Source organism: Bos indicus, chromosome 19 (genome assembly GCF_029378745.1).
Source record: "Bos indicus isolate NIAB-ARS_2022 breed Sahiwal x Tharparkar chromosome 19, NIAB-ARS_B.indTharparkar_mat_pri_1.0, whole genome shotgun sequence".
NCBI classification, from domain to species: Eukaryota; Metazoa; Chordata; class Mammalia; order Artiodactyla; family Bovidae; genus Bos; species Bos indicus.
In genome coordinates, this window is record NC_091778.1 from 23,363,332 (window position 1) to 23,391,193 (window position 27,862).

Here is a 27,862-nt window from a genome sequence, read left to right on the forward strand (position 1 = left end):
TTACTGGAAGTCGGCATGAATGTATTTCACAAATGAGAATTAAGTTGGAAAATATTAGTGCAATTTAATCACCACAGGGGTGATTAATAAAGATATACTGATAGTAAACAAAACAGTAAAAAAATTACAGCATTTTTTTTAAACGGCACCCATTAAAGACCGAAAGAGTCAAAATTTGAGACACTGTCACACATTCAGTACTTTAAAAAGTTCACAGACAACAATGAATTAAAAGGCACTTTAAAAAAAATCTAGTTTTTCACTACCATTTGGGAAGAAATTCTATGGTAGCAGTTTCTAAAATCCTTTTTTACTGTTAAGGAATAATTAGTGTTGGCACCAGAGGATGCTATTTGCAAATGGTAGGTAGGAGTCAGTCCACAGGACATATTTGGGCCAGGGCTGTCTTGCCCTCTTGCTCTCCAGCCTTCTGTGGCTAAATGGTGGTAACTCAGAGAGGAACAGGCTTTGGACCACAAGCTCTGGCTTATCAGGAGGCCGTCTAGATGAGACACCTCACGGTTTGGAATACTGAAGTCCATCCTACTCCATAGGAAAAGGAGTGTCAAAGAGTGTGGTCACCCAGTGAATAGCTCAGCAGCCGTCATCTTGTGTTAACCCTGTAGTTTTTAACAAGAGCATCCTGTATGTGTGGATATGGGGGAAGCTGGGCTTGAGGGTGCTTAAGAAGGGAACAGTATCTTACCCGTTGACAACAAGCTCATAAGTTTGACATTGGTCTTTCCAAGTCAGCCTGCAGAGGTGCTGACCCATGGGCCTTCCTACCTACTCAGGTGCTTCAGGCTCCCATCCCTGCCTCCTACTGCACCCTGCCAGAGGGACTTCTGATTGGAAGTCAGTAGACAGGATTTTATGTTGGCACATGGATGAGAGAATGAGGCAAAGGACCAACGGGTTATTTAGTAAACAATAAAAAAAACTACCTACCCACAGTGATTTTCCCAGGCCAGCATTACAAAAAATTATGTAAAGAACCAAGTCATCACTTGCTTCTGCTGGCCCAGCGTGTAGATACTGCCCTGAGTGGTTGGAAAGGTGGAGAGCCACCAATATTAGGACCAGGCAGGTGCCCAGCTGCTTAGCACCTTGGTACCCCTTTCTCCACACCCCCTGTTTCTACCTCCCAGAGCCCTGGAGGTAAGACCCAAGGAAGGATCCTTGGGCTTTGCATTAAAACCACCTCACTGCCAGTGGAGCTCTGACAGGATCCAACAGTTGTTACTAAGGGAAAAAGTGCTTTTGCAAAAGGGGCAGGTTAGAAGAGGGGGGTGATAGTGAATATCCTTTAGAAAAACTCAAATCCATCTGCTGAACAATACCCAAAAGGCTGAGGCCACCCAAGACACAATTTGCAATTTGGTCCAGGGAATACTGAGTGGAGGCGGCCCACTGCCTGACTCATGGGAGCCGTCAACTGTCCTTTTTGGCTGGAGGAACATCAAAGAGCCGGGCTGCCTTTTTGCACAGCAGAGAGAACCAGTAGATCTGTGGCGCGATGAGGAAAGCATTGGCCACATTGCAGTGGAAAGGAATGTGGAAGGGCACTCGGAGCAGGCTTAGGCCCTGCTGCCGGCCGTAGGACCAGTACATGAAAGGGAAGAGGAGGATCCGACACATGAAGAAAGTGGTCAGCGTGAGGATTCCGTTCACCTTGTACAGCAGGGAGTGCTGCTGCTGTAGCTGCAAAAGAAGAGGGAGGGAGAAAGCAAGGTCACCTTCGGGTTGTGACTAGCCTGAGCCCCACAGTGTACAGGCCAAGCGTCTCCTCTTCCGACACGTGTAGAAAAGATGATTAAGTACTGCCGTATTGATATATGCATACAGTCCCATATTTTTTTCCAGCAGTGATATGAAAGCCACCCAGCTGACAGGAACCCGGAAACAGCAGATTAGAAAATCTGTGGACTTCTCTGGTGGTCCAGTGGTTAAGAATCCGCCGGCCAATGCAGGGGACACGGACTCAATCCCTGGTCTGGGAAGATTCCACATGCCTTGGGGCAACTCCGCCCGAGTGCCACAACTACTGAGTCCTCACGCCACAACTACTGAATCCTCACGCCACAAGAGAAGCGACAATGAGAAGCCCACACACAAGGATGAGTAGCCCCCAACCCCTGCAACTGAGGAAAACAACTCGAGAGCACCAGTGAAGACCCAGTGCAACCAAAATAATTTTAAAAACACTTATGACCAGGAAAAATTATATATAAAGTGAAAGTCACTCAGTCATGTCCGACTGTGCGATTCCATGGACTGTAGCCCACGAGGCTCCTCTGTCTGTGAAATTCTCCAGGCAAGAATACTGGAGTGAGTAGCCATTTTCTTCTCCAGAGGATCTTCCCCACCCAGGGATTAAACCTGGGTCTCCTGCATTGCAGGAAGATTCTTTGCTGTCTGGCCACCATAAAGAACTGGATCAAATGTGAAATCAAACGTACAATTTCACCCCCATTGGCTTCGAAGACCAACTGACCTTTAAGTCTGTTCAGGGGTCTCCTACCCCACTATTCGTAGCACTAAAGGGATTTCTCCAACCACTCCCACCCCTAATCTCCAAGGAAAAGCAGAGTTGGTTCCCTTGGCATTATTTCTGCCACCCCACCCATACATGCCTGGATCAGAATTCTGCCCAGCGATACAAATGGAGTGCTCAGTTCTGCTGTGAAGATGCAGCCGACAAAGAAGTCCCCAAGCTCTCCCCTGAGCTTCTGCAGACGAAAAGAGGAAAGGGGAAATAAGTAATGGAGGTTGAGGAGCCACCGGAAGGAAGGTTCTTAACTGGAGCTATTGGAAAGGGTAACCTTGAGCAACCGTGTGGGGGTGGGGGGAAGTACTCAATGGGCCGGTGCAAACCAGCTCACACTGGGGGGCCTCCACAGTGCCCAGAATCCCCAGGGTCCAGAGGCAACCGCATCACACACTGGGTTTGCTCTGAATTTCAGTGTCAGCCAAAAGAAACTGCAGCCTACTTTCAGGTGTCCACTTAGTCCTGCCAAGGGCACTGAAGCCAGATCAGTTCCATAAAATGCGTGCCAGGCCCCAAGCTTGATGTTAGGATCCCATCAGAGAGGCTTGTCAATATCACGCCCTCTTGCTTCTCCTCCTATCCTTTCAGGAAAGCAGCACAGTGTACCCCCGAGGGGAGGTATGGAAACTCTCAGAGCCCCACTTTCTTCATCTACCATAGAGGGCTAACAGTCTCCCTAATTATCACGTCTGATTGCTTGAGTGTGTGCTAAGTTGCTTCAGTCGTGTCTGACTCCTTGCAACCCCATGGACTGTAGCCACCAGGCTCCTCTGCCCATGGGATTCTCCAGGCAAGAATACTGGAGTGGGTTGCTGTTTCCTCCTCCAGGGGATCTTCCCGACCCAGGGATCAAACGCTCGTCTCCTCCGGCTCCTGCATTGCAGGCGGATACTTTACTGCTGAGCAACCAGGGAACTCATGTCTAATTATTTCTAATAATTTCTAATGACTATTAGAAAGCTTTGAGTTTTTAAACCAAGCACCTGTCACACAGTAGGTCCTCAGGAATGACTCGTTACCCACTCTGCATTCCCATTTCTCTTCCTTGTTGGGTGAGTTTTTTTATTGGGGGGCGGGGAGCAGATCTGGGAAGAAATTAAGAGACTGTTTTGAGAGTCTCTGCTTTTGTGACATCAAAATAATGTATACAGCCCTCTCTGTGTACTATTAGGGCAAATAACCAGTTGATGGAGCTACTCTCATTTCTTTAAACAGTCTTTATGTTGTATATTGGTTTTTATCTTAAAAAAATTTTTTTTTATTATTTTACCATGCCAGGTCTTAGTAGCAGCATGTGGGATCTAGTTCCCTGACCAGGGATCGAACCCAGGCTCCCTGTACTGGGAATTTGGAGTTTTAGCCACTGGATCACCAGGGAAGTCCCTGGTTTTTATCTTCAATGAACTAAAGGCAGACCCTTTGACAAATGCTGGAGAAGCCCTGAGGGCTAGGGGATCACCAGTAAGGAGGACCAGAAGTTTCAGATGTAACTCCTCCCTACACTATGGCAGCAGCTGGCAGGAGGGCGGCGGGTGAGGCAGCGAAGGGGAGGAAAAGGGGGAATCTGATGGTCGGGGTGCCCGGTTCAACAAGAGAAAAGAGTGACCTGGTGGCTGTCGGGAGGCCATTACCTGGGCAATGGGCACAAGGACAAGCAGAATGAACACGTGGTGTGTGATCATGAGGCGGTTTTTGCTTAGGAAGTTTCGAAAAATGGTGAGGGAATGTTTGCTGCTCTGGTCCCCGGCTCGATACCATTCACAGAGGTACATGGCGTAGGTGTCATAGATCATGTAGGGAATCAAAAACCAGACATACTCTCGGGCAAGCCAGTGCCTGAAAGAAAGCATATACACAGTCCAGGAAGTAATTATGGGTATCAACTATGAAGGCTCACAGCCAGCCTCCACTTAAACACATTTGCTTTGGCTTTGTACTTCATCAGCTGTCTTGACCCCAGATACTTTACAGTGAAGATGCTGGAACTGACAGGGCGAGTGAACACCTTTCTTTAAATTTACGGGGCAAACTTCTAAGTGCCAAAGGCTTAGAAAGCAAGGATTCCCTCAGCACCCTGTGTTTCGGTGACTTGCCATCACTATTTGCCTACTCATTTATAATGGATTTTCTGGTACTGCAATACAGGCTGACTTTGAGGTAGATACCTCTACCAATGATTCAATCGCCCCACCAAGAAACTGGTTTGGAATACTCCACTTGTTACTCAGCAGTTGAGTTTCTCTTAACATCTGTTTGCAACCCCACTCTAGGGAGTTTCTGGGAAGTGGCCCTGGCCATTTTCTTTATAAATGCACAGCTGAACTCAGTGTCACTCATTAAGAAAAATGTGTCTGGAAACGAGCCCAGATCTCAAGGACTACCTTACATCGGACAGATACCCAAAGAGAACCCAGGACAAAAGACAAGTGTTCCCATTTACTTGTCCAAAGGGGTTGAATCAATATTTGCTAAGTCAAAATTATAGTTTTATCGCTGTCCCAGAGCAGATTTGAAGGGAAGTCTCTACATAATTTTGGAAATTTTGGTCCCAAAAGAGCCATTCTACAGAAAATATATGTGAAAAAAAATTAAAATGATGTACTATCTGGAGAAGGACAGACTCACCAAATCAGCTAAGTTTGACAGTGCGCCCACATGTTTGGTAGATGAAACATTTCACTATTATGTGGCTCAAACTACCCAAACATCAGAATCGCCTGCAGTGCTTGTTCAGGGCTTGAAACCCCAGAGACTACACATGGTGTGCCAAGGGCCTCACATCTGTATCTTTACCTTTGTCCCGGGTGACTTAACCAAAGGAGCCCATCCACTGAACAGGGAACATTGGGAATATATAGAGTGCCATTCACATTCCGGTTCCTGAATCATTCCACACTTACCACAGCAAAACTCAAGAATGAGTAAGCTGTGAAACAGGCAAACAAGTAATGGCAAATTTAATATTCATGCAGGTAAATTAACAGCCAAGTTCCACGGAGGTGAAAAAAGATGCAATATTTATCCTACTGCCCATCTGCGGTCTCCACCGCTTTCTTGAAGCAATCCCAATTAAAACAACTATGAACAGCTACTAGAAGCTCAGCTGAAATATAACTGACCTCTCCCCTTGAGCGAATCCCAGGGTTTTAAAATTCTGCACACAGTACCAATTCAGTATGATGAGAAAGTGTGGCTGTCAGAAGAATTCCCCGAAGACTTACTAGCAAGCAGTCTGGATTATAATCTTAGCTACCACTAGCCTGGACCTGAACTACTTCTTTTATTAAATGAAGATAATAATCCTTGTCTTACTTCCCTGATAAAGTCATTGTGAAGATTAGAAAGTCAAAAGTATGAGAGTCCTTTTATTTATTTATTTATTGGCCATACCGCCGTGGCTTGTGGGATCTTAGTTCCCCAACCAGGGATTGACCCTGGGCCCTTGGCAGTGAACCTGTGGGGTCCTAACCACTGGACCTCCAGGAAATTCCTGATGAGAGTCCTTTTATTTTACTTTTTAAATTATATGTGTTTATTTTTGGCTGTGGTGGGTCCTCATCACCGCGCAGGCTTTTCTCCAGTTGCGGTGAGCAGGGGCTACTCTTTGCAACGGTTCTCGTTTCGGAGCACGGGCTCTAGGGCTAGAGGACTTCAGTAGTTGCAACACGTGGGCTCCAGAGCACAGGCTCTACAGGTGTGGTGCATGGGTTCCGTTGCTCCGCAGCATATGGGATCTTCCCAGATCAGGGATTGAACCTGTGTCTCCTGCATTGGCAGGCAGATTCTTTACCACTGAGCCACTGGTGAGCCTGAAAGTCCTTTTAAATGTAAAAAGTACTGTCCAAATGTAAGTGCTTAGGGAATTCCCTGTTGGTCCTGCGTTTAGGACTCTACGCTGTCACTGCTGGCAGATCACTGATCAGGGAACTAAGATCTAGCAAGCCTCACAGTATGGCCAAAACAAACAAACAAACAAAGTAAGTGCTTAAATAGAGAAATTGCCTAGAGTTGTGACTCTCAGCCCTTTTAAGGATCTGGATCTCTTTAAGATGATGATGAAAGCCCTGGCCCCACACCACATTCTGCATATAATTTGGGAAGATTCATAGACACCTCCTCCTACCTACAGACATTCTATATGAAGGCCTAAAGTTCAAGGGCATAGGATAGAACAATATTTGGATGAACAGACTATGAATCCTGAAGGCTTTTTCCCTGCCCCCAGATGATCTAGGTGCCTTTAGAGCATCTTTGTACATCCACGTAAGGTGAGGGTGGTGTCTGTCTCCATTCTGCAAGCAGAGAATGAATCTAAGGCATAAAGTTACACAAAAGAAGGACCCTGAAAGCCAAACTCAGATGCCCAAGCTCCTGAGACACAGGGCTAAAGAACTGAAAGGTAATCGTGTGCAGACCTCTTTTCTGAAATGTGTAGCAGCTCTCTGCAGCTTGCCCAGGAGTGCTGTGGGGCTGCATCTGCCTTTATCTCTGCAAAGGAGGCGCGTGTCAAGTTTGACCTGACAGACTAGAGTGAGGGAGCTTGCTCCACCATCAGAAAATGCTCAGTTAAAATACATATTGAATCCAGCCAAGCAAAAGCTGTTAGCCTTAGATGTATGCAGTCAGTCACTTGACCTGTCTTCTCTCAGCATCTACAGTGTGTTGCCAATAGCTGTGGTCTTGTCTAAAAAGAGGCAAAAGAAGAAAAGCACAAACATCACGATGGCAGGACAAATCCCAAGTAAGATCCGGGCATGGAATCTGCAGGCCACAGTGAGTTAGATGCCCCACTCAGGCTCCCCTGCCATTCCAGTCCAAACAGGTAAAAAGCAGGGCATTAAGCAAGTCACCATGAGAAAGGGATCAGGACAGGCTATTAACTTTCCCTGCACATTTGACAGCCGCTCTTCAATTTATCTGTGAGGAAGAAAGAATGATTCTGAGAAGACAAATGAAAAGGATGGCTTTAAAAGTGGGAGGTGAGATGGTGGGAACCACCACTGCACAGGTCTAAATACTATACAAAGTAAAGTCCAGGTCTTTATGATATGTTTTACCAGATGCACATTTGCTGCCCCAGCCCTGGACTGAGCTCTAACACACACAGGAGTCAGTTTTCCAAAAGCTCCAGAAAACTCTTCATCACCTTCATCTTTCAGAGAAAAGAGGAAAGCAGCATTTGTAAGGAAAGGGATGAGGTGTTTTGTTGCTTTCCTTAGGAGGGCTCTGCTAACCACCCTGGACATACCTTGGCTCTGGAGTCCAAAGCAGAACCCCAGGGAGGTCATTTAAAAGCATCAAAAGCCTTACTTTCACTTGTAATTTTCACATGTATCAATCGCATAAAGAACTTGGGTCGGTAGACCACACTGTCCTCTAATACACCTTAAATGAGACTCAAGTCTCTAAATGGCATTCTCTAGCATTTATTTCTAAGCTGGCGATGCTGAAGAAGTTGAGGAGAGGAGGTAACTAATTATGGTGCCCAAGTTTCACCCATTAATCAGCTGTCTGCTGGCTTATGCTGATAAAGAACCAGTGCCTGTGAGCCACTCAACTGTGGAAACCTCGAAAGAGTTTGGCGCTGTGATTTGTGTAGCTTTCAATCGGCATCCGCATCAGATGTTACCTGTCTGTGATCACGTCGCTGCAGGAGCGGATGACGATGATCCCAGACCCGGTGGCCAACACAGCCTGCACTGATGAAACCAGCCTAACGTGCGGCAGAAAAGAGAAACGGGGTGGGGTGAGGTGGTGAAGAGCGCCCTCAATCCAGTCTCACGGACAGCATGAAGCCAGAACCCTGCAAACTGACTTTCCCCAGGCTGCCGGGGCAGCGAGGGCCGCCACCCCGCTCCCGACCCTCAAAGCCATTGGTAGATGTCGGAGGCCGGGTCATCAGCGCGGGCAGCCGACCCCCGCTTCTGGCCACCCCCACCCCTCCCCGGCAACCGCCTCCAGACACCTCCGTCTTCCTCCGTCCCTCCGGGGCAGGACGCACAGGGTCCTCGGAGCGCTCTGGCCGGCACCGCGGAGGGGCGAGGACCCGGGAGGCAGCCCCCTCGCTTCCTGTCGCCCCCCTTTTCCGCCCTGGGCTCGGCGCGGGGCGGGCGCGGCCGGGGCGGATAGCCGGGCGGCGACGCGGGCTCGCCCCGTACCTGGTGCTGATCATCACGCAGTCGTGGTGGGTCCAGGCGGGCCGCGCGCGCCGCAGCCCCCAGGTGCAGACCCCGAAGAGCCCCGGGAAGAAGAGCGAGCCCCAGGCCAGCGGCAGCAGCATGGGTGCTTGGGCTCGGCCGCCTCGCTCGGCGCCCTCGGCGTGGCTCGGTTGGCTCCGCGCGCGCGGCTTGGGGACTGGCGCAGCCCGCCCGCCCCTATTTCAACCCCCCGCTCTCCGCTCCCGTCCCGGCCCGCCGCGACTCTGGCCGCCGCCGGGCGATGGCCCGGAGCTCGCGGCGCCACTCCCCGCGTGACCAGGCCGCGGACCGCGATAGGCGCGGGCCGGCCGGGCGGGGCGGGGTCTCGCCGCCACCGCCCCTGGACCCGAGGCTGCCCGGGGTTCCCCGGCCGGCCGGCGAGTGGGCGCTGGCGGGAGCTACTGCCCGCCGGGCCCTGAGCGCGCCGATGCTGCAGCCCCGACCCGCGGCGCGCCAGTGGCCGCCGCCCGGCCGAGGCCGTGGGGGCAGCGCCGAGGCTCTCGCGGCTTCTGTTCCGTCACTGCGGACGCCTCCCCCTCCCGTGGGGACCCGCGCGGCCAACCAACCGCCTCGCACCTGCCCTCCCCAGCCCCGGGCCAGGCGGCGGGTGGGGGAGGCCCCGAAAGAGCCAGGTAGGAAAAGGCGCCGGGCCGGGACCCACAGAGCAGCGCGGTGGGGTGAGCCGCGGGCCAGGGGCGTGGCCCGGCGCGAAACGGGCGGTGGGCGTCTCTCAGGCGAAGGGAGGGGAGGGCGGGTGTGCTGGTGGCCTCCGCCTGCGCGGCTTGTCTATGAAGCACTCTAGCTTCCAAGTAGGATTCTTAAGGAAATGGTCTCTCTGCCGGCCAAAGATGGCTTTTCCACGTTCTGCCAACTGCTCAACTTTCTCCAGGGGAGCATCGCTCCGAGAAACATGAAATCCTGAATCCAGCAGTTCCTCTCTCAAACCACACAGGGCGGTGGGGTCTCAGGGCCGCAGACTTGCTGTGGTATTGCGGTGCTGTCTCTTGGCTTAGGGGCAAGATACCATCCCGTCCTGGTGACTGTTGTTGTTATTGTTATTGATAACGTCATCCTTATTTCAGAGTTCTTGGTCAGATGCCTTGGAATTGAGTGGAGTGAATCAAGCTGTTTTCACTCAGCACCAAACACAGAGCGCCAGTACATTAACTTGAGTACTACCGGCTTCTCTTCCCTTGGGATTTGCCAGAGTTTTACTTTGGTCTGTATCTTCCTCAGCTTACAAAGGGGAGCAAGACAATTCACTTACGTCTACAGCAATCGAAAGGTGCTATAGATCTCTTCAAATCACCATCATGCAAAATGCTGACCAAAGCCCTCTCAGAGGACTCTGGAAGAGATGGGCCCGGCCTCCCTGGGCCATTTTGCTCATTTGTGAAATTGAAGAGGCTGTATTACAAACCCTCTTAGGTTCTTCCTGCCCCCAAATCTTTATGATTCTATGACTTTTATAAGCTAACAGATGATTTCTGTTAGATGCCAATTAAATTTTATCTAACATCGCAGTTGCTGGTGTAGAAGCAGATATAGAATAAACACAGCTTTCAACATCTTCCTATATGTAGTTAAACTGAGAGATTTAGCCAACAGTAAGGAGAAGGCAGTGGCACCCCACTCCAGTACTCTTGCCTGGAAAATCCCATGGATGGAGGAGCCTGGTAGGCTGCAGTCCATGGGGTTGGGAAGAGTTGGACACGACTGAGCGACTTCACTTTCCCGCATTGGAGAAGGAAATGGCAACCCACTCCAGTGTTCTTGCCTGGAGAATCCCAGGGACAGGGGAGCCTGGTGGGCTGCCGTCTATGGGGTCGCACAGAGTCGAACACAACTGAAGTGACTTAGCAGCAGCAGCAGGAAGGAAGCAAAAGTGGGCTTCCCTGATGGCTCAGCAGTAAAGAGCCTGCCTGCAGCCTGCAGTACAAGAGACCTGGGTTTGATCCCTGGGTCAGGAAGATCCCCAGGAGGCCAGCATGGCAACCCACTCCAGTACTCCTGCCTAGAGAATCCCAGGGACAGAGGAACGTGGCAGGCTGCAGTCCATAGGGTTGCACAGAGTTGAACACGACTGAAGCGATAAGCAGCAGCAGCAAGAAAGCAGAAAACCCAAAGTCTGATATTTCTTCTACTGAGGGCAACATTTCTGACTCCCCAGTTCACTGCCAACACATTGGTAGAAATGTGAAAGATACTTCCATTTGGTAGCAAGTTATCTGGCAAATAAAAGGCTATCTGTATATTCATATTTGCAGCTATCTGTAAACCTTCCATTCTCTCCGGGACAGCAAATCCTTCACTGCAGTTTCCACTCCCTGCCCGTTTATCCCAGTCACCTCCAGCTCTCCCAGAGAGGGACAGTGGTCCTAAGTCCTTGCTACCATCTCTTCTTAAAGGTATCAGCAACCTGCATCAACGATGAAATACTTCTAAGTGATGGGAATCAACAAGTCGTTTGTACGGCTCTTAAGGAGTCTATGAAGGGAAAACAAAACAACATGTTTCATGCAGAGAAAATAACCAGTAAAATCAATTTCAAAAACCATGCTCATGAAGTCACTAAAATGTTTACGTTGAATCACCAGAAGGGCAACAAGCATAAACATAAGCCTTGGCTTTTCAAGTGATCCAAAAACCCCTGTGAGCAAATGATAAAGTTGAGTAAAAAGTATCAAAAGAAATTTTTTTCAACACAAACTTCCACTATCCCTTCAAAAGTCTTGAGCCAAATGATTCTTCCTGCAAGAAGGAATCTGTCTCCAGGCAGGTTTCTAAGTTCATTTTCTGAACTGCCTTTGCATTTGTGTAGTATGCATGTTGGTTTTTATTTATACACTCTTTCTTCAAAATAGGACCACGTCGGGAATTTGCTGTCTGTCCGGTGGTTAGGACTTGGTGCTTGTTTGGGGAACTATGATCCTGCAAGCTGCGTGATGTGACAAAAAAAACACAACAAAAAACAGGATCTTTTTGCTTTGTTCCCTAAGTTACACCTGGCACATTGCAAATGCTCGAGAAATGCGTGATACTTTTTAAAGCTAATGCTCGTTGAGTACTCATAATATGCCAGGTACTGGATCCAACATTTCGCATGCATTATCTCATTGTTCGTCATGAAAAATCTATTACCCTCACTCAGCATGAGTGAGTGAGTGAGTGTATGTGTGTCTGTCTGCAAAATGAGACCCAAAGCAACTAAAATATCGCTAAGGTCAGACTGCTGGTAGCAGCGCTGGGATTTAAATTCAGTATTTTCTGCCTTCAAGGTCAATGTACTTAATGATTATTCTGCCATCAAACTTGATAAGCAAGGAGAGAGTAATTCTTTTTCACAATGTGGTTTTGGATTAGTAACCATTGTTCCTAATTGTTTTCCCACAAATAGAAATGTATGGGGTGGAGTTTATGGGCTCTGATGCCATTATTAACACCATTTTATATTTATATATAATTTTTCAAAGCATTTTACATGTATTATCTGAGTTGGTTCTCAAAATAACCAACCCAGTGAGGTAGATAAGCTTATTATTTTCACTTTATAGATAAGAAAACTTAGGAACAAATCGTAAATAGAATTGCCACTCTATGAAGTGGCAAGACTTAAATTAGGAGCAGGACTCCTGATTCATGTTCCAGTGTGATTTCAACTACTTCACGCTATAGGGTTGGGAAGAAATTTAAGGAGGTTTTAATTATACTTCCTTTGTGGGTTTCAGGAGTGAGGTTTGGGTTACTGGATGTTACGACTTATTTACCTAATCAGAATCACACCCCTTGAATGGGACTCAATAAAGCTTCTAGTTTTGGAGGGCTGTGGTGGGATTTCTCAGTGGTTTCTTCTGCCACTGATCCTGCTTCTTGGTCCCCATCTCTCCCAGTACTTTAGATCCCAAGCTGGATACTGTCAGTAAGTAAGATACATGACTCTCCCCATATCTGCTCCCTGGCTTCTCCAGCCTTAAACTGAAAATTCCATATTTACTTGTAAAATACTTTGAGAATACTCAAGTGAATAGATTGCTGGGAGAAATATCAATAACCTCAGATATGCAGATCACACCACCCTTATGGCAGAAACCAAAGAAAAACTAAAGAGTCTCTTGATGAAGGTGAAAGAAGAAAGTGAAAAAGCTGGCTTAAAACTCAACATTCAAAAAACTAAGATCATGGCATCTGGTCCCATCACTTCATGGCAAATAGATGGGGAAACAATGGAAAACGACTGAGATTCACACATGAAACATCTTCACATCGAGCTCCTGAGCCAAAAGGGAACTTAGAGGTCTCCATCCACTCATCTACTTTAAAAATCACAATAAAGAAAATGAAAGTCTTTTGAAATAAAAATTGCTTTATTGAGAACCACACTTCCTTTCTGCATTAGGGACAGGTGAAGCAGAGACAGGGCAGGAAGGAGGAGAAAAGGAGAAAAGAAGTGATGGGAAGAGACGTGGTAAGAAAGATACAGCACAGGAAGATCCATCGGAGGAGACTGAGATAGAAACAGTTACTGGGAATAAAAAAGGCCAAGCTCCAGCCTTCCACACAGGAAAACAGACATGGAGATACAGATCCAGAGATTGCAATTCACAGGAGGCGAACAAGGGGAAAAGGGCTGTAAGACACAGAGAAAAATGAAATGAGGTGGACAAAGAGAAAGAACGTCTCTGCCTTTAGGCTACCACCAGCAAAAGTGTCACCTTGGTCTTAGGACTCAGAGTGTGACCAGGAGGAAGTCGGGCACCTTCCTCTTTTCCCCCCTGTACTCTGCGCTCAGTAAGAACACCTGGTCAACGTGGCCTTTCACGGATCCCTATGTTTCTCCTACAGACCGAATGCTCCCGATGGGCAGGAGGGACCCGTCTATCCACTAAGCAGCCAGGACACCCAGCACCAGGGTTAGGATTAGAGATACCTGAGTGCCCCTTCTGGCCCTGCTGCTTGGAGAAAACTACCTACTCTCCCCTGCAAATGGGCGTGCCTCTCTACCTGTCTCACAGGGCGGCTGTGAGAATTAGGTAAGTCTTTTCACAAATACATGTGAACTATATGCAACGCAGCAATCAGGAATTGTTCTTTCTCTTGGTATCCCCACAGCACAGTAACTTGCTGTTAAGCTTCTCAGTAAACATCTATTAGGTCGAAGATGCCTGGCCTGAGCCAGCTTCCAGACTGCAGCTTCCTCAGTTTCATCCTGGACTGTTTGCAAAAGCAAACTGGGAGTTTGAGAAGCACAGTCACACTCAAGTACATGGCTTCTGCAAACAGGCCACAGCTACACCCCACAGGGAAGTCTTTGCTTCTGTACACACTGATAATGATCCCTGTCAATAAAAAACACAATTTACACAAAGAGCTGATTATATAGTGCTTGCCTTTGTGTATTGCTTTATATTTTTCAAAGTCTTTTCACATATGCACTTCCTTTGCTTATAAATGCAAAACTTTGCTTGTTTGCAGATGGCCACACCTAGCTAAAGGTAGTCAACTTAAAAAAATATTCCAGAATGTTGATCCATTACGGAAATTACCTCTGAAATGAGTTAAAACCAGCAAATCATTGTGAACAAATTCAGCTGCCGCCTTAAAACAACAAATCAACAATTTTCAGTGTCTTCATGTCTCATCAGTAATTCCATAAAAGGTTGATTTTGCTTACTCTATTTAACTAAACTCAGATAATTTCTTTGTCTTTTTTAGTTTTCTGATCATAAAAGTAATACTTTAAAAACTAAACCATGCCTAATATTGAAAATAATCATAAATAATGCTATCACTGAGATATTACTCTGAGATTATTAACAATTTTGTAGAATTCTTCCCAGTCTTCTTTATATGCATTCGTTATATATCTGAGGTCATGCTTTAATTATGAATATTAATATTTCACTTATAAGCATTTTCAATGTTGAATTTCACAAACCTGATTTTTAATGTCAGAAATGATTTTATATTTGAATTATTATAGATTATCTTTCAAAGTGGCTTTTCACTGGTTTTTAAAGAAATTCTTAACTGAGGGTGAGAGCAGGTTTGTTCGGAGATACACCTTGGCACACAAACTTAGGGCCTTCATCTTTTCTGGTAACTTTATCTTTAAAAATATTAAGATTCCCATCCTTACTCACACTCTGAGTTTCTGTTTTTAAAGTGGCATCATAATATCAACAGAAACCCAAGCTCCTATTTAAGTATCTAGTCTTTTTCTCTTTATAGGTTGAGCTCTATTAACCTATGTAGTAAACTACAATTATGTAGGTGCTTGGTACTTAAGAAATGAATGAAGGAAAAGCATTCCTATTAAGCTAAGTGTGTGGTGTCTTTGGCCACGCACAGCCAATTTCAACCCCAAGAGTTAATTACAGCTCAGTAAGATTGTAGGTGAAAATCTAAATGGCTGGAAACTAAGAACAGTGCAGACGACTGTAATTCAAAAAGATCCATGCACCCCTGTGGTCATAGCAGCACTATTCACAATAGCCAAGACATGGAAGCAGCCTAGATGCCCATCAGCTGACGAACGGATAGAGAAGATGTGCTACATATATACAATAGAACGTTACTCAGCCATAAAAAGGAATGAAATATGCCATTCGCAGCAACACAGATGGACAGAGGGATTGTCGTACTAAGTGAAGTCAGAAAGAGAAAGACAAACGCCATGTGGTATCACTTACATGTGGAACCTAAAATATGACACAAGTGAAATCTACAAAACAGAAACGGACACAGACATGGAGAACAGACTTGTGGTTGCCAAGGGGGAGAGGGTGGGGGAGGGAAGGAGTGGGAGTTCGGGTTAGCAGATGCAAATCCTGATGTACGGAATGGGTAAACAGCAAGGCCCTACTGAATTGAACAGGGAACTATGTTCAATAGCCTGGGTAGATCATAATGGAAAAGAATATAAGAAAGAAGGAAAGATATATGTATAACTGAATCACTTTGCTGTGTTAATCACTTTAACAGAGATTAACACACTATAAATAGACTATACTTCAATTAAAAAAAAAAAGCAAAGACCCCAATGTTCATCGCAGCACTGTTTATAATAGCCAGGACATGGAAGCAACCTAGATGCCCATCAGCAGATGAATGGATAAGAAAGCTGTGGTACATATACACAATGGAGTATTACTCAGCCATTAAAAAGAATACATTTGAATCAGTTCTAATGAGGTGGATGAAACTGGAGCCTATTATACAGAGTGAAGTAAGCCAGAAGGAAAAACACCAATACAGTATACTAACGCATATATATGGAATTTAGAAAGATGGTAACAATAACCCTGTGTACGAGACAGCAAAAGAGACACTGATGTATAGAACAGTCTTATGGACTCTGTGGGAGAGGGAGAGGGTGGGAAGATTTGGGAGAATGGCATTGAAACATGTGAAATACCATGTATGAAACGAGATACCAGTCCAGGTTCGATGCACAATACTGGATGCTTGGGGCTGGTGCACTGGGACGACCCAGAAGGATGGTATAGGGAGGGAGGAGGGAGGAGGGTTCAGGATGGGGAACACAGGTATACCTGTGGTGGATTCATTTCGATATTTGGCAAAACTAATACAATATTGTAAAGTTTAAAAATTAAATAAAATTAAAAAAAAAAAGCAAAGAAAACTGATTAGTTACAGAGACTTAGAAGTCTAATGTGGGGAGGAATCTTCATTATATATAGCAAAAAGAACCTCAGCCCCAAGCATCCCAGCACGTGCTTATGCGGCAGCTGAGTGTCACCAGTTGCCTGTACTGACCTCGTGAACTATGAATGGTCAGTCTGAAGACTGAATGAACTGTTGTGCTAGGAGCCAGGCTGATAATACATTTGCCCTGCAGGCAGAGCAAACTCCCACATTGCCAGGTAACCTGATGGAGCTGCCTGAGGTCTGAGAACGATTTGGAAGGTTTTCCATATTAGTGTTAGATGAAGGGCAGGGAGCACTTGCCAGCCAAGAGTCTGTCACTTTCCTTCTTTATGTGTTATAAATCCGTTGTTTCCTTATTGCAGTATCTGTGCCTTGAGTGGTTTGTTCAGCATGTTTTCTCCTGTCTGGATTGTTAGTACCATGTCCACTCTGTCTGCTGCTGTTTAATTAACATCTTCTCTAGCCAGAATAGTAGCTCACATATAAACCTTCAAAAAAGATTTTAACATTGGAAAGGAAGAGAAATAACTATTGATATTTTTAAACAATTTGGTAATTTATCGAGAAAAATTAAGAAAATCAACTGAAATATAGAATAAAGCAGTTGAGGTAAGGTGGCTGGATATAAGACCAATACACAGAAATAAATCGCATTTCTATAAGTCAACAAATAACAATTAGAAATGGTAGTAGAAAAAGAGGACTATTTACAATAGTTTTTTAAAATTTATAAAATGGCTAGTTTTAGGCCTAATAAGAAATATGCAAGACCCATATGAAGAAAGTCACAGATTTTTACTGAAGGACATAAAAGCCTAAATAAATGGGAGAAGATGGCTGAAAAACTAAATATTGTAAACATTTGAACTTTCCCCAAATTGATCTGTAAATTCAGTACAATTCTAATTGAAATTCCAACATGTTTTGAATGGACTCCATAAACTCTTTCTAAAGCTTATGTGAATTAGAGAACATGTGCAAGAATAATCAAGAAATATTTGAATAAAGAACACCCCTGTGGGGTGGAGGAAGAATTTACAATATATCAAAACATCCTAGACCTTATTATCACTGAAACAGTGTAGAAGAAACAGGTCAATGAAACAAAAGTCCTGAACCAGACCCACTACATTTAACCTGTGCGAGTGTATCCCATGGGTATGCAAAGAAAGGACTAAGTAAGAAAACCACAGAAACTACTAGCCTTCCTTTGGAAAAAGTAAAATGAGCTGAATAGTGTCACCCCAGGATCCACGATCACCTTAAAATGTGACATCATTTGAAAATGGGGGTTTTTGCAGATTTAACTATGGTAAGGCTTGAGGTGAGACTGTACTGGGTCATGATGGGCCCTAAATCCAACGAGCATATCCTTACAAGAGACAGTAAAGGACACAGGCACAGGGAAGAAGGCCAAGTGAAGATGCAGTGAGGGATTGGAAGGGTGAGTCCATGAGCCAAGGGAAGCCAGGGACTGCTGGCAGCCACCGGAAGCCAGGGCAGAGGCATGAAAGGAAGGGTTTCTCCTTCAGAGCCTCCAAAAAGGAATCAGTCCTGCGGACACCTTGATCTCAGACTCCTGGCCTCCAGAAATGTGCAAAAATAAATTTCTGTTGTCATAATGCACCCAGCCTGTGCTAATTTGCTATGGCAACCCTGGGAAACGAATACAGTGGCCTGCCACACACCAAACACAAACATAAATTCCAGAGATATGAAAGGTTACACATGAAAAGCAACACTACAGATGTATTAGAAGAAACTTTTGAAAAATATTTTTATAATTCACCGGCTAAAGAATGTTTTCCCAAACAATGTCTAAATCCCAGATGATACATGGAAAAGGACTGATAGATTTGTGTGCATTTTTAAAAAAAGCAAAAAACTGTACATCAAAAGTCACTCTTAACAAGTAAAAAGACAATATAAACTGAAGAAAATGTTTGTGGTACACAGTAGAGAGGGCTTCCCTTGTGGCTGAGCTGGTAAAGATCCACCTGCAGTGCGGGAGACCTGGGTTCAATCCCTGGGTTGGGAAGATCCCCCGGAGAAGGGAAAGGCTACCCACTCCAGTATTCTGGCCTGGAGAATTCCATGGACTGTTTAGTGGGATCGCAAAGAGTTCAACATGACTGAGTAACTTTCACATAGTAGAGCAAGAGTTAATATTCAGAATAGTCAAAACCTACAAATTATGAAGAAACACAAATGACCCAAAAGAATCAAAGAATATAAAATGGAAATAACAGAAGAGATGGAGAAACAGTGGAAACAGTGGCAGACTTTATTTTTTGGGGCTCCAAAATCACTGCAGATGTTGACTGCAGCCATGCTATAAAGCCATGCTTACTCCTTGCAAGAAAAGTTATGACCAACCTAGACAGCATATTAAAAAGCAGAGACATTACTTTGCCAATAAAGGTCCGGTCTAGTCAAGGCTATGGTGTTTTCAGTAGTCATGTATGGCTGTGAGAGTTGGACTATAAAGAAAGCTGAGCGCCAAAGAATTGATGCTTTTGAACTGTGGTGTTGGAGAAGACTCTTGAGAGTCCCTTGGACTGCAAGGAGGCCCAACCAGTCCATCCTAAAGGAGATCAGTCCTGAATATTCATTGGAAGGACTGATGTTGGAGCTGAAACTCCAATACTTTGACCACCTGATGTGAAGAGCTGACTCATTGGAAAAGACCCTGATGCTGGAAAAGATTGAAGGCAAGAGGAGAAGGGGACGACAGAGGATGAGATGGTTGGATGGCATCACTGACTCAATGGACGCGAGTTTGAGTAAACTCCGGGAGTTGGTGATGGACAGGGAAGCCTGGCGTGCTGCAACTCATGGGGTCGCAAAGATTCAGACACGACTGAGTGACTGAACTGAAAAGAAGAAATACAAAAGGTCAACAGAAGTTTTATAAGTAAATATTTACAAGACATAATACCCAGTGTTCATAAAGATACGTGGATTATAGGCACTTTTTTCAGTGCTGATAGAAGTATAAATACGTATTGCAAGGTTACAGTGTTGTTTGTAATAGCACACACACAAAAATTTAAGTGTTAGTCATGCCTGACTCTTTGCAACTCCATGGACTGCAGCCCCCCCAGGCTCCATCTGTCCATGAGATTTTCCAGGCAAGGACACTGGAGTGGGTTGCCATTTCCTTCTCCAGAGGATCTTCCCAACCTAGGGATCAAACCTGGTCTTCTGCACTGCAGGCAGATTCTTTACCAACTGAGCTACGAGGGAAGATTTAGGAATGATCTAAATATACAGAGGAGCCTGGCAGGCTACAGTCCATGGGGTTGCAAAGAGTTGGACACGACTTGGTGACTAAACCACCAAATATCCAGTAGTGGAGTACAGATCTTTCTCAGCTTCTGGTGGTGCTAGGTCCTGATAAACTCATCATGGTTGAAAATATCATGAGTTGAAAATCCATTTAATACTTCCAGCCTACCAAACACCATAGCTGAACCTAGCCCACCTTAATTAAAAATGTTCAGGGGACTTCCCTGGTGGTTCAAGTGGTTAAGAATCCACTTTGCAATGCAAGGAATGAGGGCTCAATCCCTGGTCTGGGAACTAAGATTCCACATGCTGTTGGAGCAACTCAGCTCCTGCACTGCAATTACTGAGCCCTTGAGCCACAATTAGACTGGTACCACAGCAAAGGATCAAAGATCCCCCATGCTTCAAGCCAATGCAGCCAAATAAATAAACAAATAATAAAAACTTTAAAACACACACACACAAAAGACTAGAAAGGGAAATAAGTTTGTTTTTTAAGTGTTCAGAACACATTAGCTGACACTTGGACAAAATTATCTAATGTGAAGCTTATTTTATAATAAAATGTTGAATATCTAATGCAGTTATTGAAAACTGGACTGAAAGTGAAAAACAGAACGGTTGTGAGTGTACTGTTTACCTCCTGACTGCCTGGCTGATGGGGAGCTGCAGCTCACTGCCTCTGCCCAGCATTGCAAGAGGATGTATCACCCAGAACGCCACCAGCCTGGGAAAAGATCAGGATCTGAAGTAGGGTTTCTGCTGGGTGCGTATGGCTTTCACACTGTCCTAAAATTGAAAAATCATAAATTGAACCATCATAAGTCAATTAGGATATCATCTGACATAAAATATTCTTTGATATCATCAAACTATGGAATACTATATGGCCTCTAAAAGCAGAGAAAGACCAAAATACAGAGAAAGATCTCCAGAGCATAACTGGATATTTATGCATAAAATGGGGCTTCCCAGATGGCTCAGTGGTAAAGAATCCTCCTGCCAGGAGATGCAGGTTCTATCCCTGGGTTGGGAAGATCCCCTGGAGAAGGGCATGGCAACCCACTCCAGTATTCTTGCCTGGGAAAGCCCATAGACAGAGGAGCCTGGTGGGCTACAGTCCATGGGGTCGCAAAGAGTCAGAAACTAAGCAACTGAGCATGCACGAACATGCATAAAATACTATGTAAATGCAGTGCACTGTGTTAGTCCCTAGCACCACTCACTGCCATTTAGTGCAGTGGATTAGATATGCCCACAAAATGCTGTGTAAGTGCTGTTGGCTAACTGACTGCACCACTGGAGGGCTTCCCCATCAAATGCTGAACTCTAGACCCAAGAGGTAAATGTACTTAGATTGGGGCACTGAGGGCAAGGAAAAAGAGAAATGATGACAAGCAGAGTGAAGATTTTCACAGGCATTTGAAAATATGTGACTGACACTAAGGAGAGAAACCCAAGTGTGGAGAGAAGAGATCTGGAGACTAGAGATGGCTGTTGAGAGTGACCTCTCAAAGCAATGTATCTCCATGGGGGACTGGGTTGGAGGAAGCTATCCCAGTCTTGAACATCATTACATTTTGAACATAAAACGTTTGACTGGTTTTCTGATGTAGATCTAAAAATGCTTAGCTGGGCCAAATATTTTTGGCTAGTGGAAAATGGATAAAAACTACATATCAGTGGTTATAAAATTGGAGGGATGAGGATCACACCTTTTATTGAATATTGTGTGTGGGAGGGTTGTTCACAAGAGGGTTATGTTTAGGGGACTACCCTGGTGGTCCAGTGGCTGAGATTCTGTGCTCCCAGTGCAGGGGGCCTGGGTTCGATCTCTGGTGGGGAACTAGATCCACATGCCACAACAAAGATCGAAGCTCCCATGTGCCTCAGCTAAGACCCAGTGCAGCCAAATACATATTTTTTAAAAAAGATTGTTATGTTTAGCAGAAAGAAGATGGGGTTAAAAAAATAGCTTAAGAAATATTCCGTAGGATCCCTTTCCCCGTAGAATTGCCTGCAAAATGTACAAACATATCTTTTTCTGGGGAAAGGATCTATGGTATGGAAGTCTTCACTTCCTCCAAGGGATCCAGATTCAAAAAAAGATTAAGAACTGGTGGTGGTAGACCAGAAGAGAAGCTGCTAAAGACCCAGCTCAGGGAACGCACCAGAACTCAGCAGGAAGACAACACGAAAAGAGGGCAGGAAGTGACCGTGGCATTGTGAGAAACTTGAGGGTGTAAGACTAATTACTGGTAGCTACATTATAATAGTTGTACTAGTTAATGTCAGTTTTATAAAATAAGCGTTTATGTTTGTTGTACTATGTAAGACTTGCACCAGAGGGCTAGTCATTTTCACCTGTGTAATTATCACTTTGTTGAGTGAAGGAATTACCATGAACTCAATGTAGCCAATGGGGAAGGGTCCTAATATAAAAGTATACGGGAGCTGGTATATAGACGAGACTGAATGCCTGAGCTACCAGCGTGGGAACAGGGGAGCTACTGAAGCTAGGCAGAGATTATAATCTCTCTAGCAAGAATGGACATGCACGGAGAACCTGAGTACCAATCAAAACAAAACTGGGTGTCCAGGATATGGGAACAGTCAGAACATTCCTATTTTTATACCCAAATTTCTCATATATGTACACTTCCATATTTTACTTAAGGGTTTATAATCTGTTTTCCCAGGCTTCCTGCTTCTATTAAAGGTATTTTTTAGCTCTCTTTTGCTTATCATAAACAGTGTAGACTGTTGTTACTTTTTTTTTTTTAAATTTTGACTGAACTGGCTCTTCCTTGCCAAGGCAGCAGATGCAGCTTCAGTCCCTAGTTTGGGAACTAGGATCTCACACGCCACAGAGCAGGAAGCCTAAGTGCACGTCTGTCCAGCTAAGCCCACTGGAATGTCAGTCAAGAACAAACACCAGAGTCCAGGATGTTCAGAAAATTCCGGAACGAAGGACAGCAAAAGAAATCTGTCCTCATGAAAGTCATGCACTTAAAGCAATGCATAAAGAAGCACCAAAAAAGACATTCTGAACAAGATTTAATACAGGAATTAAACTATATGCCTCTACTACAAGTTGGCTTGGAAGGTTTTTACCACCCATAGTGACAAGTGTCTGTGTGTGATTGTGCTTGAGGGTCCAAGGAGGGGATATGTGGAAATCTGCAGTGGGTATTTTTGGTTATCACAATGTGAGGGTGAGAGGTTATGCTACTGGCATTTAGTGGGTAAAAAGCATGTCATTTAGACATTCTATGATTATTTTTTTTTAAGTTTCATAAAAAGCCCAGGTGTTCAGGAGGTGGTACTTATGGAGATCCTTCTTAATAGAATAAAGACACTGTTTTGATCTTGGAAAAGAACACTCTGCACCATGTCTACTCAATTTATTATTGTATAGCTCCTTCGAAAATAATGAAACCAGTTGCAAACAGCATAGGGTGTCAGAGACTCCTTTTAACAGAGTTAGGAAAAAAACCAGTAAATTGACAGAGGCACATGAAATTCAGAGATCTCACTGGATCTCATGAACAAAGGCTGTTTTAAAATGACTTATTTCCAGCCTATATATTTAAACGTTTTGGGCACAAAGAGAAGCATTGTGAAAGGAGGGTTACTCTTTTTTCTATTTTATTCTGATGCCATCCTCAGAGATGCGCCCCAACACTGCCCTACAGACTGTTGTAGTACTTCTCTTCTACCTTATCCTTTTCCCATTGCTGATTAAAGGATAGGGTCTCCTCCTAGGTTGGTTTTGTGCTTTTTTTTTAAGTATTAGCGGTTGACTTTTTCCTCATTTAGTGAAATTTCAAGGTAGAAAAGATGTTTCTATGATGACTTTGTCATCAGCTATATACCCTATCCCATTACAGAAAATTGCTTTTTAAAAAGCCCAACTCATTTGTGAGAAACCACACATTCCTTATTTTCATACCCCAATTTTTCATATCTGTACACTCCCATATTTTATTTAAGAGCTTATAATCTCTTTCCAGGCTTCCTCCTTCTAGTAAAGATATTTCTCTCGTTTGCTTATCATGAACAGTCTAGCCTGTTACTGCTTTTTTAAAATTTTGGGTCCCCTGGGTCTTCCCTGCCAAGGGTAGGGGACACAGGTTCGATCCCTAGTTGGGAAATTAGGAGTCCACATGCCGCAGGGCAACCAAGCCCATGAGTGGCAACTACGGAGCCTGTTCGCAGTTGGTTCAGCCTGTGCTGCTACTGAACCCGTGCTCCACCGCAGGAGAACCAGAGAAAGTGGACGTCCCCTGCATTGGAAGGCGGATCCTTAACCACAGTGGGCCACCAAGGAATGCATGTTTCTTCACCTAACGTCCATCTATCTCTCTGCTCTTTGTCTTCCTAGACTTTTGTACTGTGTAACTCTCTTAAAACCCAAACTTATATTCATTATCAGTATCTTATCTGCAAAGAGGAAGAAGGAAGGTAATGAGGTTGGGAGCTTCAGCATAAGGAAGGACGTGGGTCGCAGGGGGAATGCAATTGAGGGTCGACAATGGGATTGTAAAAGGACAATCAGTGGCAATTGGACAGCCTGACTTAGTATTGGGATGGTCACCCTGGCTCCCTGACTCTCCCCAACAATGTGGGGTGCCGCGAAGAAGAGAAAACACAAAGGGGGCCAGGGCTGATGACAGGCCTGGTGAAGCTGGGCCTGTCACTCTTCTGCTTAGAATCCTTCAAAGGCCTTCCATTCCTCAGATGACCATCACGAGTCTCCACCATCTGGCACTGCCCATTTCTTTGGCCTCTTCTTGTTCCATTTTCCTCATGGCTTTCCAAGTCCCATACCCTGACCAAGTTCTTCATCCTTGTGGCTTTTGCATATACTGTTCCTTTTATCCGGAGAAGGCAATGGCACCCCACTCCAGTACTCTTGCCTGGAAAATCCCATGGACGGAGGAGCCTGGTGGGCTGCAGTCCATGGGGTCGCTAAGAGTCGGACACGACTGAGCGACTTCACTTTCACTTTTCACTTTCATGCATTGCAGAAGGAAATGGCAACCCATTCCAGTATTCTTGCCTGGAGAATCCCAGGGACGGAGGAGCCTGGTGGGCTGCCGTCTATGGGGTCGCCCAGAGTCAGACAGGACTGAAGCGACTTAGCAGCAGCCGCAGCAGCAGTTCCTTTTATCTGTCATCTCCTATTCACAGCTCCACCCTTTGCTTCAGCTTAAAAATCTCTTCTTCAGAGAAGCCTCTCCTGATCTTCACATCCAATCAGAGCACTCCTTCGTCTTTAACCATATGCTTTACTTGCCTTGCATGTAACTATTAAAATTCTTGATTGTGATACTTGGAAACAGTTCCATGGAGGCAGGTACTTGGCTTATTTTGTTGATTACTAAATTCCTAGCACCTGGCCTAGTGCCTATTGCCAGCAGGATCATTCATTCACTCTTTCAATAAATTCACTGAATGAATGGCAGGAAGAATTATGGGACCTGGGGCACATTTTTTGTTAGTTTTTAACTATATCCCCATTTTCTCTTTTGTGAATTGCAGATAATAACTACCAACCTCTGAAATGCCATGTAGATTAAAAGAGGATGTATTATATATACATGGTATGGGTCTCCCAGGTGACTCAGTGTTAAAGAATCCCTCTGCCAAGCAGGAGACATGGGTTTGATCCCTGGGTTGGGAAGACCCCCTGGAGAAGGAAATGGCAACCCACTCCAGTACTCTTGCCTGGGAAATCCTATGGACATGTCACGCGAGTGTATGTTCCTTGGTTCTTTGTCTGGCTCGTCACAACAAAGATTTGGAGCGACGGACGTTAAAGACGGACGTTAAAGCCCTCAGCGCGTCACAGCTCTCGGGTCTTGGACAAACCGTGTTATAGCTCTTAGGCAAATCAGTGTTACAGCTCTATTTTATTTAGAAGATAGCAGGAGAATCCATCCTCGAAGCGTGAGGGGATGCCAACCCAAAGACTTGAAGAGAAGAGCGTGGAGGAGCGTGCGGGGAAGGGAGGGAGAAAGAGAGAGTGAGAGAGAAAGAGCACACCCACCTGGGAGAGACAGAGAGCAAGAAAGCGCTTTGGCTCCTCCTTTTATACTTTTTTTTTCCTCCACCTGAGCCTGCCCTATGCAAATTGGGCTTAGCCAGGAGGACTGTTCCACCTGAAGTCTTCACTCTGGTCCTCGGACCTTCCTTTGACCTTCCTTTGTTCTATTTTCGAGGGCTTTTCCCTTGCTTGTCTTTTAGCCACCGCCATTTTGGACTCCTTTTCCCTATTCTACCTACCTAACAGACAGAAGAGCCTGGTGGGCTACAGTCCATGGAGTCTCAAAAGGTCAGGCATGACTTAGCGATTACGTACAGTAGCACACTTATCATGGTGCCTGGCAAATAGTAAGGACTAGGAAATGTGAGTTATTACAATCATCATTAAAAATAAGCTCTATGAGCAACCAGAACTCTCATTCATTGCTGGTAGGAATGCAAAAATGATAACAGCCCACTTAGGAAAACAGCTGGCCAGTTTCTCATAAAGTTAAATACAGGCTTACTATGCAACCCAGCAAGACCACTTCTAGGTTATTTACCCAAGTGAAATGAAAACTTAGATTCACACAAAATCCTGCTGTATTCATAATCTCCCCAAACTAGAAACAACCCCAGTGTCTTTCAACCAGGGGATAAAGAGACTGGATTACCACTCAGCAAGAAGAAATAAACTACTGACCCATGCAACAATGTGGATGACATGCAAATGCATCATGTTACGTCAAAGAAACCAACTCAAAAGGTGACATATTGTATGATTCCATTTATATGACATTCTGCAAAAGTTAAACTATAGGGACAGAAATCTGGCCAGTGGTTGCCAGGGGAGTAGGTGGGGCATGAGAGAATGTGGGGTGAGGTGGGGTGGTGGTGATGGAACTGTCCTAGGATTTGATTGTGATGGTGGGTACGTGATGATATGCATTTATTAAAACTCATGGCATTCTAAACTAAATAGATGGACTTTAGACATATATATGTATTTCTTACTGTATATAAAAAGTGAAAAACATCCGAGAGATAGATATAATTATCATTTTCTTTTAAAAAATATACTGATTATAAAAGTGTTACAGGTTCATAGATAATTTGGGAAAATCTGCAAAGAATACATTGAATCGCCTGCAGAAAAGGAGTATTTCTTATCATTTTTATAGACACAAAATACACAAACTGGGATCATGCTGTGTATTTTTGCTTTCTGATATTATGAGTGTTTTCCCATGTCATTAAATAAATTTCAAAACCATGATTTTAAGTCAATATTCTAGTAAATAACTGATTTATATGTTTAAGTCTTCCTTTACTACAATTTTGATTATTAAAAAAAAGCTCACTGGGGCCAGGGATGCTGCCATCTTGGTTTCACAATGTTTAACAGGTAAAACAACTCATCCTTTGGCTGCAATGATCTCATTGTGGCTGGAGGAAAAGTGGTTCCACAGGGTGACTTTGCTTTTTCCTCTGCGGTGCAGAGGGTTGGACACCCTCTTACTAACCTGTATTACTAGCTTAAATTTGCATAGTGCTTTTAGTATTTCTCTCTCCCCACCTCCTTGCCGGGTAAACTGGGTCGATGGAGTAATTTGTTCAAGATTATACAGCTCATCATTTGTGGACTGTGACAGACTCTAGATATTCAAGAGTCCCAGAAAGTCAACATTTCCCCTGGGTGGGTCACTGCCTAATCTGACTCTCCCCTCCCGTCCCCCGCAAGAAGGAACCTGCAGACACACCCTGAAAACTGCCCAGGGGCTGGGCACACGGGGAACTAATACCAAGTGCACGCTGTTCCATCCTACAAATTGTCCTCGGCAACATCGCCACTTACCAGCTGGGGTCATTTCTCCCCCGATGGCTGGGGGGACACCTAGTGCCACTAAGCAAGGGGCTCCTGAGAGCAGATGGAGCGCCCGCCTCGAGGCCCGGGAGGGTTGCTCTCATTCGATCGCGACGCTGCCGGGGCGCACCGTCACTGGGGGAGGAGGGAGTGGTCCTGCCGCGCCTTCCCCAGCGCCAGGGCCCGAGTAGGGGGGCGCCTTCTGAGAGGTGAAGCGGGTCCCCATCATCTTAAGGAGAGGTAGGGGTCACCGAACTACAGGGCTGCTCG

General features: G+C 45.2%; 1 protein-coding gene across 5 annotated transcripts; it reads right to left on the minus strand.

Moving 5' to 3' along the window:
• Positions 1-27,696, minus strand: TLCD3A (TLC domain containing 3A). Of its 5 annotated transcripts, XM_019980720.2 has the most exons (5): positions 8,707-8,954; positions 8,178-8,261; positions 4,180-4,384; positions 2,634-2,729; positions 1-1,701 (listed from the first exon to the last, which is right to left on the minus strand). In XM_019980720.2, exons 1-5 carry the CDS (start codon positions 8,826-8,828, stop codon positions 1,432-1,434), a joined length of 777 nt encoding a protein of 258 aa, XP_019836279.1. In that variant the 5' UTR covers positions 8,829-8,954; the 3' UTR covers positions 1-1,431. The 5 variants fall into 5 exon arrangements, with proteins under 5 accessions (XP_019836279.1, XP_019836281.1, XP_019836283.1 ...); XM_019980722.2 differs by lacking the exons at positions 8,178-8,261; positions 8,707-8,954 and adding an exon at positions 27,584-27,696; XM_019980724.2 differs by lacking the exons at positions 8,178-8,261; positions 8,707-8,954 and adding an exon at positions 20,342-20,472.
• Positions 27,697-27,862: the final 166 nt, after the last annotated feature.